The sequence below is a fragment of the Salvelinus alpinus genome, chromosome 33 (genome assembly GCF_045679555.1).
Source record: "Salvelinus alpinus chromosome 33, SLU_Salpinus.1, whole genome shotgun sequence".
Taxonomy (NCBI): Eukaryota; Metazoa; Chordata; class Actinopteri; order Salmoniformes; family Salmonidae; genus Salvelinus; species Salvelinus alpinus.
The window spans coordinates 30241066-30255370 of record NC_092118.1 but is presented as its reverse complement, the minus strand read 5'-3'; the positions used below and the strand labels follow the sequence as shown (position 1 = coordinate 30255370).

The window sequence follows — 14305 nt, the reverse complement described above, 5'->3', positions numbered from 1 at the left end:
GAAGCTGATTTGCCTGTGTCAAGGCATATCATGGGTGTGTGACAGATATTCAGCCCCTCCTTGAAGGACAATGGAAGTTCAGTAGAAAATGTTTGTCTTTCTGCATCACAGCCTTTAGCAGGGTGGTTTAACAATACACAACACGTACCCTGATGAAAGCTGTACTGCTGTGTTGATTTCTGACAATACAGAATCATTCCCCATTGAACATCCATTGTTCTCGAAGTGTCTGAATACCTCCCACAGTACAGTTTCCAGTCCAGTTTCCATGCACCTTGGTTGGAATGTGAGGTAGCAACAGTATACACTTTCCTTTACAGTGCAAAATATGATGAAAAGCACTGCACAAGATACTGGAAAAACAGCAATGTTTTATTGGTGTTTATGTATGAACTACAATCTCTGGTATCAATAAATGTACGCTGTATTCCTCGAGAGGTATGGGAAGGATGCCAACGGAGATATTCGTTTGACTCCTCAGTCTCTCACATTCTCTCTCTTTACATTGAAATCCAGAAGCACATGTAAAATTTCGACGTGAAAATCTTTTTTTTTTTGCATGTTATTTTGAAAATACGTCTCGTATAAATGTACCACTTGAGGAGCATTCTCTCAGAAAATGAGAGAAGGGCCAAAACCCCCAATACAGTAACCTCCCATAGATGGACAGTTGGCAGAACAACACACAATAAACCAATCACCAGCTCCACATAGAAATGAATCTCTCACAGCCTTATTGGCTGTAGACTATACTGTCTAAGGTCAAGCATTCAGCCACCTAAAGCATTGAAAAATAATTGAAAGCATTGAAAAATAATTGAAAGCATTGAAAAGGAATCACTAGAAGGGGAAAGAATGGTCAACCTCCAGTGAGACTGGACTGGACCGGACCGGACCGGACCGGAACAGAAGCTACTGCTGCTGTATCCATGTGCTGTTTGACCACCCCAAGCAACAAGTTATATACAGATATAACTAGTGAATAGATCAGAGTGGCCTTGTCAGAGATACATGTTTCATGGATATGGATGCTTAAGTGCTGAATGAATGCTTCTGTATATGCAATTTCTTTATTATGAACAACTGTATGCTCAGTACATACTAAAAACAGGTTCATATACCCATAAATCAAATGTCTATGACTTTCACACTGAGCACTAATGTCTGTATTGAGTCAATCCAGTCTATTTGGATGCCAGTTGGAGATACTAACACAATAGTAATATATGCCATTTAGCAGACACTTTTATCCAAAGGGACTTGCATACATTTTACATATGGGTGGCACCAGCGAGAATCAAACTTAGAACCCTGGTGTGTTGCGAGCGCCGTACTCTAGTGCCTGAGCCACAGCACCACCTGATATTGAAAAGGTCATGTTTACCCATTCAATTGTCGGGAGCATAATATGGAGTGTGAGACTTTCTTTATCTTCGTATTGTCATAAGCATGACACAAGCAGTCATGGCAGCTTACTGTATGTCAGCTAATGACAGCTGGCTGTGCCCTGCTATGATGCAAACCAAATGTGTCCCTAAGTAGCCGCTTTGGTATAGTGCTGCCTGTCGTACCAAACATTCTCTCCGTCAACGGAGTTGTGTTAACTTAGTGGATCCAACTTAAGCATAACTCCGTGCCTCTGTAATTCAACGAGACACTTTAGCCTGCAATCTAATAGTGGATTTTGGGGAGTTGTGTTGTAAAGTTAAGCGGCAGTTGTTAGCTCCGGGACAACAGCCCTGGCATATCTGCTCCTCCTCACGCTCCACACAAGGTCCGTGTTTCCATGGCGACTGTCCGTCGGCTATTTCTGCGCTCCTCATTCCTTATCTGTTTTTCACCGCTATTGCGTCACATCTTCAATATCTGCCCCCATGGCCATCATGGGCCAAACCCCTCCCTCCTTTCCTCATTCCCTCCCTTCCTTCCTCCTTCACTCAACTACCAAATGAAATGCGCCGTGTAAACAGAGTAGAGAAAAGACAAGGCGGTGTTGTGATAGATGGACGATGAGAGAGGCGCCATCAAAAGGCCTTGGGTTGTGTATTTTCCCTGACAAACACGGCCGAGAAGATCAGAGTAGGAGCCTCTCAGAAATCAGAAGACTAGTTCCTCCATTAGCTGCTGTGTAAAGGGATACGGGTTGGAGTTTTCAAGCTGTTTTCTGAATCAACTTCTCCTCTAGCTCATCTAGAAGCCTACAAATGGACTGCTGATGCAGTTTAATGAGCAATTACACCTCCCTGTTTACTACAGACTGACAGTACAGACGGTTAGCCCCCTGTGTTGGCCGACCAGGGTCACGCTGAATTACATGCGAGCTTTATTTGCGCTAACAGACGGGCTATCAGCCCCCGACCGTCTGTGACCCTAGGGTGATACCAAGGTAACGCGCCAGTGCTGCTGATCTAGATCATTAACACATTACCGTAGGGCCGTGGAGCCTCCCCTTCATTCTCCCACATCTTCTGCTGCACTGCCATTCCCCTCATGTCTAAAGAGAGACAAATGAGATATGTCGAGAGGAGAGATGAATGTGCCAGAGAAAGAGAGAGAGAGAGAGGAGAAGAGAGAGGAGAGTGTAAGAGAGGAGGATGAGCAAAGGAGAAAGGGGGAGGGAGAGAGTAGGATGAGAGGTGAAGGAGAGGGGTTGGAAGAATGAGAGCGAGAGAGAGAGAGAGCGAGCAAGGGGAGAAAAGAGAGAGGGGAGGTAGGAGGGGGAGAGTGATAGAGTGAAAGAGATACAGCGTGAGAGGAGGGAGAGAGAGAAAAGAGCGAGAGGGTGATAGGAGAGGGGAAGGAGGGAGGGAGGGGGGAGAGAGACCTTCATCTTAATTTAAGTGAAGGATGTATAGTTGTTGATTAGGAGCCGGGAAAATGCATGTTCAGTCATTTGGCCGTCTGGTTCCCGAGGCATGTTGGCCTCATTGCTCATTTCATTAACAGCCAAGTCATGGGAACATCTGTATCTCATCTAATTTGAGTGACAGGAAGGGTACAGTGTAATATGAGGATCCTCCCTCTTCATCAGTTTTATGTAATGTAGCTGTGATAATATTCAAGGGCTGTGAATATATCCAAAGGAATAAGGAAACACCAGGTCATCTGGGATATTATAATGACCTTCAAACATTTTGATAAAAATTCTCAAACAAGGCAGTATTATATTTTCATCTGAAATGGCCCTATGGTCAAATGGAAGCTGTGTTAATCTATTCTGTTGCTGCACTCATATTTGGAAACGGTCCGAACATGGTTTGAATGTAGAGAATTCATTTGACCAGATGAGTTTACAGTGAACCATTCTTCCCCCAACATCACACAGAGGTGAAATAAAATTGGAGCTAAAAAGCTCATTCAGATTTGTTTTTCTTGATTTAGCCACTAGACATATATTTTTTTAAATAAATAATTTCTGTTTTTTAAAGACACTTTTTCAAATAGCACACCCATTTTGAAAGATGTTGATCCATTTGATCGTTAACATCATCAGTCAAGTCAGTGTCAAGTCATTCCCACACTAATCCTTACCATTCTGTCCATGATACTTCCTGTATGAGATAGCTGATATCGGATTCCTCTAATGAATCTCAATCAAATTTGGGTCTCTTGCACATTGTCTTTGGAGCTGGCTTGAATCAGTAAAGGTTCCTGTGTGTGGGAGTGGTGGTAGGTGCTCCTGTAAGTGTTGTAATGGTTGTAATGCTCCAATGGGGGCAGGTGTAAGTGGGCCTCCATGGCAGCGACACCAGCGAGCTCCTCCTCCACTGTGATGACCTCCATGGAGGAGGCGGGGCCATCGGGGTCCTGCTGGTGGTTCTGCTTCCTCATCTTGTAGAAAATAACCAGCAAGACGGCGGCCATGAGCGTGATGGCCACGAAGCAGCCGATGATGATCTTGGTGGTCTTCATCACCTCCTCCAAGCCGCGGTCCCCCTCCCCGTCCAGGTCCAGAACAGAGACGGTGTAGGTCCGCTCTGTGGTCCTGGTCTGGACCGGAGGCCCCCTTGTGGTCGAAGATGATACCCAGCCAATCGGTGGAAGAGCAGGAGTCTGGCTGTCGTCTACTGTCTCTGTGGTCTCCACGGTGACTGTGGTGAAGTAGGTGACGCCGCTGTTCTCCACCGAGGTGACGTTGAGGACGGCAGAGGCGGAGATGTTGCCCGCCGTGTTGCTCACCATGCAGGTGTAAGTCCCCGTGTCCTGCATGGTGACAGTGGTGAAGTTCAACGTCCCGTCGTTGAGGACAGCCAGGCGCACCTTGTACGCCCCGTGGGTCACCAGAGACCCGTTGGGGGTGAGCCAGCTTACCGAGGTCAACGAGCTCGTTCTGCACTTGAGCTCAGCCGCCATGCCCTCTGTGACGTTGCGGTCCGCCGGCGGCTCCACGATGACAGGCACATCGCACTGGAAGTAGCTGTGCTCTAGCTCGCCGATGTAGCGACCCCTGTAGCTGGCTGGGGTGTGGCAGCGGGCACAGCAGCTGGTGTTGGCAGGCACTGTCTCCTTCAGCCACCAGCTAAGCCACAGGATGTCACAGTTACAGTTCCAGGGGTTATGGTGAAGATGGACTCTCTCCAGGCGGTGCAGGGGGGTGAAGAGGTCATGGGGCAGCAGGGTGAGGTTGTTGTGGGCCAGGTTGAGCTCCACCAGGGACTGGAGGTCGTCAAAGGAGTTCCTCTCGATGGTCTGGATCTGAGCGTGCATCATCCACAACTTCTGCAAGTTCGCCAGCCCTGCGAAAGAGCCAGGCCCTATGACAGAGATCTGGTTCCCTGACATCTCTAGCTCCTCCAGCCTGACCAAGGGTAGGATGTTGGGGATCTCCTTGAGGTTGCACATGCCCAGGTTCAGGTAGCGCAGGTTGCTGAGGTCCTGGAAGGCTCCATCTGAGATGTAGGAGAGCCGCTTGAGCTCTCCCAGGTCCAGTCTTCGCAGCGAGGGGACCCGGTTGAAGGCGTACGACGGGATGCTCTCAATGGGGTTGTTCCTCAGCCACAGCTCCTTGAGCTTGGAGAGGTACTCGAAGGCCCCATTAGGGATGGTGGTGAGACGGTTGTCGAACAGCTCCAGGGTGTTGAGACTGGCCAGGCCGTTGAAGGCGCCAATCTCGATGTTGCGAATGTGGTTCTTGCTCAGCTGCAGGATTTCCAGGTGCCGTAGATGCTTGAAGCTGTCCACCTTGATCACCTGGATGAGGTTGTCCTGCAGGTTCAGGTAACGTGTGTTGGTTGAGATGCCGTCGGGGACATCGCGCAGGCTCCGGCGGGTGCAGATCACCTTGCTGAACTGGTTGCTGCAGGAGCAGACAGAGGGGCAGGTCTGGGCACGCACCAGGCCGGCCACCGCCAGGATCTGGAGGGCCAACAGCAGCACAAAGAGGGGATAGGACCGAGCCCCCCTCAGCCTAGGATCTCTCATTGTCTGGCGCTGGAGGGAGGAGATCATTGTGATCAGCATTCATAGTTCAGTGGCTGGTGGTCCTCTCTGAAATATTGTAAAGAGAAGAGAGAAAAGTACAGATTAGGCAGTGGAACAATATAAGACAAGCAAAGAAAACTAGATGTAGAACAGAAGGTAATTATGGGTAATGCCACTTCTTTTTATGTGTATAAAGTCTATTGAAGGGACACCATACTGTCTGTGCTCAATGCACATGCCTGGGATAATGACCTACATGAGGAAGAGAGATGGTGAAATGTAGTTTCCTTATCATTGGGATGGATGGATGTTCAGTCATCCTAGATAGTCATCATAAACACTGTCCATCTGTGGAGCATTAGAGCAGTCAGAGATATCAGGACTCCCCAGGACAGGCTTCATGACTGGGGGCAACAGAACTGAAAACTCAGCATCTAACTCCCATATGAACTTTCCTCTCTCATCAATAAATAAATACAAATGGTTGTCATTCAGGTCCTAACCCGGGAAGTTAATTATTCATCTGTACATCTGCAATAAGAAAATAAAACCAGCCAGTCAATTTCTCTTATTGTATACTTCAATTCATAAATTGATTTGTCACAAAGTGCTGTAACAAACTGGTCACAAAACGGACTGTTTTTTCAGTCTCAAAACGTAGATGAATTTCACTTCTCACAATAAGTGTTTTCAGAGGAGGACGTGTCTACCAGCTTAGAAATAAATGAACAACAGAGAAGGTGTTGAAACAATGTCTAATATTATTCTGATATAACAACAAACGGTGCATTCGGAAAGTATTCAGACCCCTTCCCTTTTTCCACATTTTGTTACGTTACAGCCTTATTCTAAAATTGATTAAATTATATTTTTTTCCTCAATCAATTCCTCAATCTATACACAATACCCTAAATGACAATGCAAAAACAGGTTCTAAGACATTTTTGCAAATGTGTAAAAATAAAATAGCAGAAATACCTTATTTACATAAGTATTCAAATTCTTAACTATGAGACTCAAAATTGAGCTCAGGTGCTTCCCGTTTCCATTGATCATCCTTAAGATGTTTCTACAACTTGATTGGAGTCCATCTGTAGGAAATTGAATTGATTGGACATGATTTGCAAAGGCACACACCTGTCTGTCTATATAAGGTCCCATAGTTGGCAGTGCACGTCACAGCAAGAACTAAATCAAATCAAATCAAATCTTATTTGTCACATACACATGGTTAGCAGATGTTAATGCGAGTGTAGCGAAATGCTTGTGCTTCTAGTTCTGACAATGCAGTAATAACCAACGAGTAATCTAACCTAACAATTTCACAACAACTACCTTATACACACAGTGTAAAGGAATGAAGAATATGTACATAAAAATATATGAATGAGTGATGGTACAGAACGGCATAGGCACAATGCAGTAGATGGTATCGAGTACAGTATATACATATGAGATGAGTAATGTAGGGTATGTACACATATAAAAGTGGCATTGTTTAAAGTGGCTAGTGATACATTTTTTACATCAATTTTTACATTATTAAAGTGGCTGGAGTTGAGTCAGTATGTTGGCAGCAGCCACTCAATGTTAGTGGTGGCTGTTTAACAGTCTGATGGCCTTGAGATAGAAGCTGTTTTTCAGTCTCTCGGTCCCTGCTTTGATGCACCTGTACTGACCTCTCCTTCTGGATGATAGCGGGGTGAACAGGCAGTGGCTCGGGTGGTTGTTGTCCTTGATGATCTTTATGGCCTTCCTGTGACATCGGGTGGTGTAGGTGTCCTGGAGGGCAGGTAGTTTGCCCCCGGTGATGCGTTGTGCAGACCTCACAACCCTCTGGAGAGCCTTACGGTTGTGGGCGGAGCAGTTGCCGTACCAGGCGGTGATACAGCCCGACAGGATGCTCTCGATTGTGCATCTGTAAAAGTTTGTGAGTGCTTTTGGTGACAAGCCAAATTTCTTCAGCCTCCTGAGGTTGAAGAGGCGCTGCTGCGCCTTCTTCACCACGCTGTCTGTGTGGGTGGACCAATTCAGTTTGTATGTGATGTGTACACCGAGGAACTTAAAACTTCCTACCCTCTCCACTACTGTCCCGTCGATGTGGATAGGGGGGTGCTCCCTCTGCTGTTTCCTGAAGTCCACGATCATCTCCTTTGTTTTGTTGACGTTGAGTGTGAGGTTATTTTCCTGACACCACACTCCAAGGGCCCTCACCTCCTCCCTGTAGGCCGTCTCGTCGTTGTTGGTAATCAAGCCTACCACTGTAGTGTCGTCTGCAAACTTGATGATTGAGTTGGAGGCATGCATGGCCACGCAGTCGTGGGTGAACAGGGAGTACAGGAGAGGGCTCAGAACGCACCCTTGTGGGGCCCCAGTGTTGAGGAGCAAGCCATGAGGTCGAAGGAATTGTCCGTAGAGCTTCGAGACAGGATTGTGTCGAGGAACAGATCTGTAGAAGGGTACCAAAATATTTTTGCAGCATTGAAGGTCCCAAATAATACAGTGGCCTCCATCGAAGAAGTTTGGAACCACCAAGACTCTTCCTAGAAGAGTCTGGCCGCCTGGCCAAACTGAGTAATCGTGGAAGAAGGGCCTTGGTCAGGGAGGTGACCAAAAACCCAATTGTCACTCTGACAGAGCTCCAGAGTTCCTCTGTGGAGATGGGAGAGCCTTCCAGAAGGACAACCATGTCTGCAGCACTCCACCAATCAGACCTTTATGGTAGAGTTGCCAGACGGAAACCACTCCTCAGTAAAAGGCACATGACAGCCCGCTTGGAGTTTGCCAAAAGGCACCTAAAGGACCATGAGAAACAAGATTATCTGGTCTGATGAAACCAAGATTGAACTCTTTGCCCTGAATCCCAAGCCTCACATCTGGAAGAAACCTGGCACCATCCCTACAGTGAAGCATGGTGGTGGCAGCATCATGCTGTGGGGATGTTTTTCAGCTGCAGGGACTGGGAGAGTATGTTTTTCAGCTGCAGGGACTGGGAGAGTATGCTGTCTGATTGAGGGAAAGATGAACGGAGCAAAGTACATAGAGACCCTTGACGAAAACCTGATCCAGAGCGCTCAGGACCTCAGACACGGGCGAAGGTTCACCTTCTAACGGGATAACAACCCTAAGCACACGGCCAAGACAACACAGGAGTGGCTTCGGGACGAGTCTCTGAATGTCCTTGAGTGGCCCAGCCAGAGCCCGAACTTGAACCCGATCGAACATCTCTGGAGAGACCTGAAAATAGCTGTGCAGCAACACTCCCCATCCAACCTGACAGAGCATGAGAGGATCTGCAGAGAATGGGAGAAACTCCCCAAATACAGGTGTGCCAAGCTTGTAGCATCATACCCAAGAAGACTCAAGGCTGTAATCGCTGCCAAAGGTGCTTCAACAACGTACTGCGTACAGGGTCTGAATACTTACATAAATGTAATATTTCGGTTTTCTTTTTAAATAAAATTTGCAAAAATGTCTAAACTGTTTTCACTATGTCATTATGGGTATTGTGTTTAGATTGATGAGGGGAAAAAACGATTTAATCCATTTTAGAATAAGTCTGTAACGTAACAAAATGTGGAAAAAGTCAAGGGGTCTGAATACTTTCCAAATACACTGTTTTTCACCATAAGAAACTATGTCTAATATTCTCCTGATATAACAGCATCATTTACCATGAGAGAGTAAAATGTGTAATATAATAGATAGAGATGTAGAGTAAAAGATATTAGCACATACCAAACATGTTTCTGCTCACAATACACGAGCGATGCTCGTTATGTCAAATGTAAAAGTGAACAAGATTTTTCAAGGCCCTTAAACATTCTCATCTCTCCTCAGCTTCTCTAACTCAAGTCATATCAGCAATCGTCTCTTTCAGAGGGACCCGGAGGCAAAGAAAACGACTCTGTTTTGACAGGTGTTTTCTAAACGGTGAAAATTGTGAAGCGATGTGGAAATGCGTTTTCCAGCGTGGCCGAGTGGGTGATTTAATCAGTGAGAAATGAATCTCTAAATATGCCCCTGTGAAAGTGGTTAGCACCAGCAGAGATGCCACTCCAGAGCGGTGTGAGAAGCCCGCCAAGAGACACTTCCACTGGGGGCGTCAGACGGAATCAGGCCACGGCCTAGCAGGGGTTCGTTTTGTCAAGCCGGCATTACGCTACAACCACTCTGCATAGCAGCCTCATCGCTTTAATGGCTGATTGCAAGGAGGGAGGCCTATGGAAAAACACAAATAGTGACAAAAGCATTGACGCAGAACAGTTTCTGTTGGGTAACAATGCAGGTTGTTATGTTGATGCTATGGTGTTTTGTTAACTGCATGTCAGACAGAATCAGCCAGGGGTTCGTTTCGTCAAGCCGGCATTACGCTACAACCACTCTGCATAGCAGCCTCATCGCTTTAATGGCTGATTGCAGGGAGGACAGCCTATGGAAAAACCTGAATGGAGACAAAAGCATTGACTCAGAATAGTTTCTGTTGGGTAATAATATACAGGTAACTGCCAAAATAAAATAAACAACCAACATAAAGTGTCTTCAAATAATAGGGAGTTGGGCCACCAGGAGCTGCCGGAACCGCTTCAATGCGCCTTGTCATAGATTCTACAGGAGTCTGGAACTCTATTGGAGGGATGCGACACCATTCTTCGAGAACTTCCATCATTTGGTGTTTTGTTGATGGTGGTGGAAACCGCTGTGTCAGACGCCGTTCCAGAATCTCCCAGAAGTGTTCCATTGGGTTGAGATCTGGTGACTGAGACGGCCAGGGAATATGGTTTTCATTGTCATGCTCATCAAACCATCCTCCCCTGTTTTCAATACTCCAGCACCCTCTCCTTGTGAGGATAACCACACTGATCCTTTTCGAAAATGTTTTGTGAGATTAGTAAACACGTTGGGAGGGATCGTAGACATTCCTCCATATAGAATCTTTCCAGATCCTTGATATCCTTCGTCTGCGCTTACGGACTGCCCTGTTCAAATCAAACCAAGGTTTTCAATCGGGTTCATGTCCGAACACTGAGACGGCCATTGCAAAATGTTGATTTTGTGGTCAATAGGCAATTTCTTAGTGGATTTTGATGTGTGCTTGGGGTTATTGTCTTGCTGGAAGATCCACTTGCGGCCAAGTTTCAGCCTCCTTGGCTAAAATGTCCTGGTACTTGGTAAATTTCTGTATGGATCTCGTGTTGTGCATGAGGGCATTGTCATGCTGAAACAGGAAAGGCCTTACCCAAACTGTAGCCACAAAGTTGAAAGCACAGAATTATCTAGAATGTCATTGTATGCTGTAGCGTTAAAAAATCCTTTCTCTGGAAAGAACCAAGGGGCCTAACTCAAACCATGAAAAACAGCTCCAGACCATTATTCCTCCTCCACCAAACTTTACAGTTGGCATTATGTATTGGGGCAGGTAGCATTCTTCTGGCATCCGCCAAACACAGATTTGTCCATCGGACTGCCAGATGGTGGGGCTCCAGAGAACACGTCTCCACTGCTCCAGCGAGCTTCATACCACTCCAGCCATGGATACCCATTTCATGAAGCTCCTGACCAAATCGGACTGCCAGATGGTGAGGCTCCAGAGAACACGTCTCCACTGCTCCAGCGAGCTTCATACCACTCCAGCCATGGATACCCATTTCATGAAGCTCCTGACCAAATCGGACTGCCAGATGGTGAGGCTCCAGAGAACACGTCTCCACTGCTCCAGCGAGCTTCATACCACTCCAGCCATGGATACCCATTTCATGAAGCTCCTGACCAAATCGGACTGCCAGATGGTGAGGCTCTAGAGAACACGTCTCCACTGCTCCAGCGAGCTTCATACCACTCCAGCCATGGATACCCATTTCATGAAGCTCCTGACCAAATCGGACTACCAGATGGTGAGGCTCCAGAGAACACGTCTCCACTGCTCCAGCGAGCTTCATACCACTCCAGCCATGGATACCCATTTCATGAAGCTCCTGACCAAATCGGACTGCCAGATGGTGAGGCTCCAGAGAACACGTCTCCACTGCTCCAGCGAGCTTCATACCACTCCAGCCATGGATACCCATTTCATGAAGCTCCTGACCAAATCGGACTGCCAGATGGTGAGGCTCCAGAGAACACGTCTCCACTGCTCCAGCGAGCTTCATACCACTCCAGCCATGGATACCCATTTCATGAAGCTCCTGACCAAATCGGACTGCCAGATGGTGAGGCTCCAGAGAACACGTCTCCACTGCTCCAGCGAGCTTCATACCACTCCAGCCATGGATACCCATTTCATGAAGCTCCTGACCAAATCGGACTGCCAGATGGTGAGGCTCCAGAGAACACGTCTCCACTGCTCCAGCGAGCTTCATACCACTCCAGCCATGGATACCCATTTCATGAAGCTCCTGACCAAATCGGACTGCCAGATGGTGAGGCTCCAGAGAACACGTCTCCACTGCTCCAGCGAGCTTCATACCACTCCAGCCATGGATACCCATTTCATGAAGCTCCTGACCAAATCGGACTGCCAGATGGTGAGGCTCCAGAGAACACGTCTCCACTGCTCCAGCGAGCTTCATACCACTCCAGCCATGGATACCCATTTCATGAAGCTCCTGACCAAATCGGACTGCCAGATGGTGAGGCTCCAGAGAACACGTCTCCACTGCTCCAGCGAGCTTCATACCACTCCAGCCATGGATACCCATTTCATGAAGCTCCTGACCAAATCGGACTGCCAGATGGTGAGGCTCCAGAGAACACGTCTCCACTGCTCCAGCGAGCTTCATACCACTCCAGCCATGGATACCCATTTCATGAAGCTCCTGACCAAATCGGACTGCCAGATGGTGAGGCTCCAGAGAACACGTCTCCACTGCTCCAGCGAGCTTCATACCACTCCAGCCATGGATACCCATTTCATGAAGCTCCTGACCAAATCGGACTGCCAGATGGTGAGGCTCCAGAGAACACGTCTCCACTGCTCCAGCGAGCTTCATACCACTCCAGCCATGGAAACCCACTTCATGAAGCTCGTGACCAAAGTTCCCTCTAAAAGACTACCTCACAGAAATATCAGCCCACAGAGTGAAGCACAAGATTGAACTACACTCAACTTTCTAGAGCAGTGGTCACCAAGGCATTCCTAGTTGATCGACAAACATTTCTGTAGAAAACTAAACGATAAAGCCTTGTGTTCCAATATTTTTTATTTGTCTCGGGCTGAAGGTACAAACTCTGTCTTCCCGGGGGCCCAGAGAGCAAATCAAGTGCACTATAGGCCTACCGCTGGCCAATCGGATGGCTCAGATTACCATGTCTGCAGTAACGTAGGAGGCATAAAAGAAAGCTACAGCAAAGTTGATACTGTGACATTTCAAACTGTTTAAAACCACGAGACTCTGAGTACAGCAAAGAGCTGCTGTTTTTATGACTGACGTCATGTTTAAGATGTTATTCAGCAATGTCAACACTTTGTATTCAACACTTTTATAAGCCATAAAATGTGTGTTCTTCCTATTTCCACTCAGCGCCACAACAAGCACTGCAGCAGTAATGAACGAGTAGGAAAGTGTATCTATAGGCTAGCGTTGTTGTTATTATTAGCGGCTTGGGTCTTTTTTAATGTAGAGGAATATTTCACTTTCTCTGTTCATAGGAGTAACAACATGAATTTGTGCATGAGGCAGAAATAATGCGGTGCGACTCGAGTTACGCCATCAGCTGTAACACGGTGTCTCTTTTTGGTCAGTGTCAGTGGAGGGAAGGGAGAGCGGAGGGATGTTGAGAGGCGACCCTCAGTCTGCTGCTCTCTCCCTCCGCTGAGACTGAACATCAGATGCAGGCACCATCAGCCCAGTGAAATAAAAAATAAAAAGCTAATTATTTAAATGTATGCTCACTCAGCTGTGCCTCCCAAGTAATACAACAAACAGATCTATTACCAGTGTGATCATATAGCCTTCAATATAATCCAAATATATATTTTTTTAAATGGCTTGAACAACAATGCGTTAGCAGGGCAATTCAAGCAAAGTTAATATGCGGTGATAATGTTTTGGGCCTATAGTTTACTGCACAAACCTCATTGCTACAATTCAATTTTTAATTGGTTAATGTGCATAGGCTTACAACTTGTTTTTTTAATATATATATTTTGAGTACTTTTTCGTGATATCCAATTGGTAGTTACAGTCTTGTCCCATCGCTGCAACTCCCCTACGGACTCGGGAGAGGCGAAAATCAAGAGACATGCGTCCCATGAAACATGACCCTGCCAAGCCGCACTGCTTCTTGGCACACTGGTCGCTTAACCAGGAAACCAGCCGCACCAATGAGTTGGAAGAAACACTGTACAGTGAGCGGAAGTCAGCTTGCAAGCGCCCGGCCCGCCACAAGGAGTCGCTAGAGCAAGATGGGACAAGGAAATCCCAGCCAACCAAACCCTCCCCTAACCCTGACGACGCTGGGCCAATTGTGCGCCACCTCATGGATCTCCCGGTTGACACCGCCTGGGATCGAACCTGGGTCTGTAGTGATGCAGTGCCTTAGACCACTGCACCACTTGGGAGGCTTACGTTTTTTAAGTCATGTTAAAAAAAAATCTGAGCGGTAGTTCTCGGCTTGCATTTTGACTCAGAAAGTGATCTTGACTCAGAAAAGGTTGGTGACCATTGTTCTAGAGATTTCCCTGTTAACACTATCAACATTTCCTTTTACTGTGGCAATTGTGATCGAATCAATACACTATTAACCACTTTCAATGCAACATACCGAAACAAAACAAAGATTTTGTTGTAGGTGTGACAGGTTAAAGGAAATACTAATAGCCTGTTATACATTAAAAAGTATTAGTAAATTCATAGTATGTGAGGATCTTAAAACATCTAAGGTT

The 14305-nt window shown here is 46.7% G+C and overlaps 1 protein-coding gene across 1 annotated transcript in view; it reads right to left on the bottom strand.

Annotated features, from left to right (window-relative positions):
* Positions 1–351: 351 nt before the first annotated feature.
* LOC139563013 (leucine-rich repeat-containing protein 4C-like) overlaps positions 352–14305 on the bottom strand; it is a 63755-nt gene continuing 49801 nt past the window's right edge. Inside the window, exon 2 of the mRNA XM_071381246.1 lies at positions 352–5487. Within this exon, the coding sequence (XP_071237347.1) occupies positions 3595–5460 (1866 nt within the window). The 5' untranslated portion in view covers positions 5461–5487 and the 3' untranslated portion in view covers positions 352–3594. The remainder of the gene's footprint in view (positions 5488–14305) is intronic.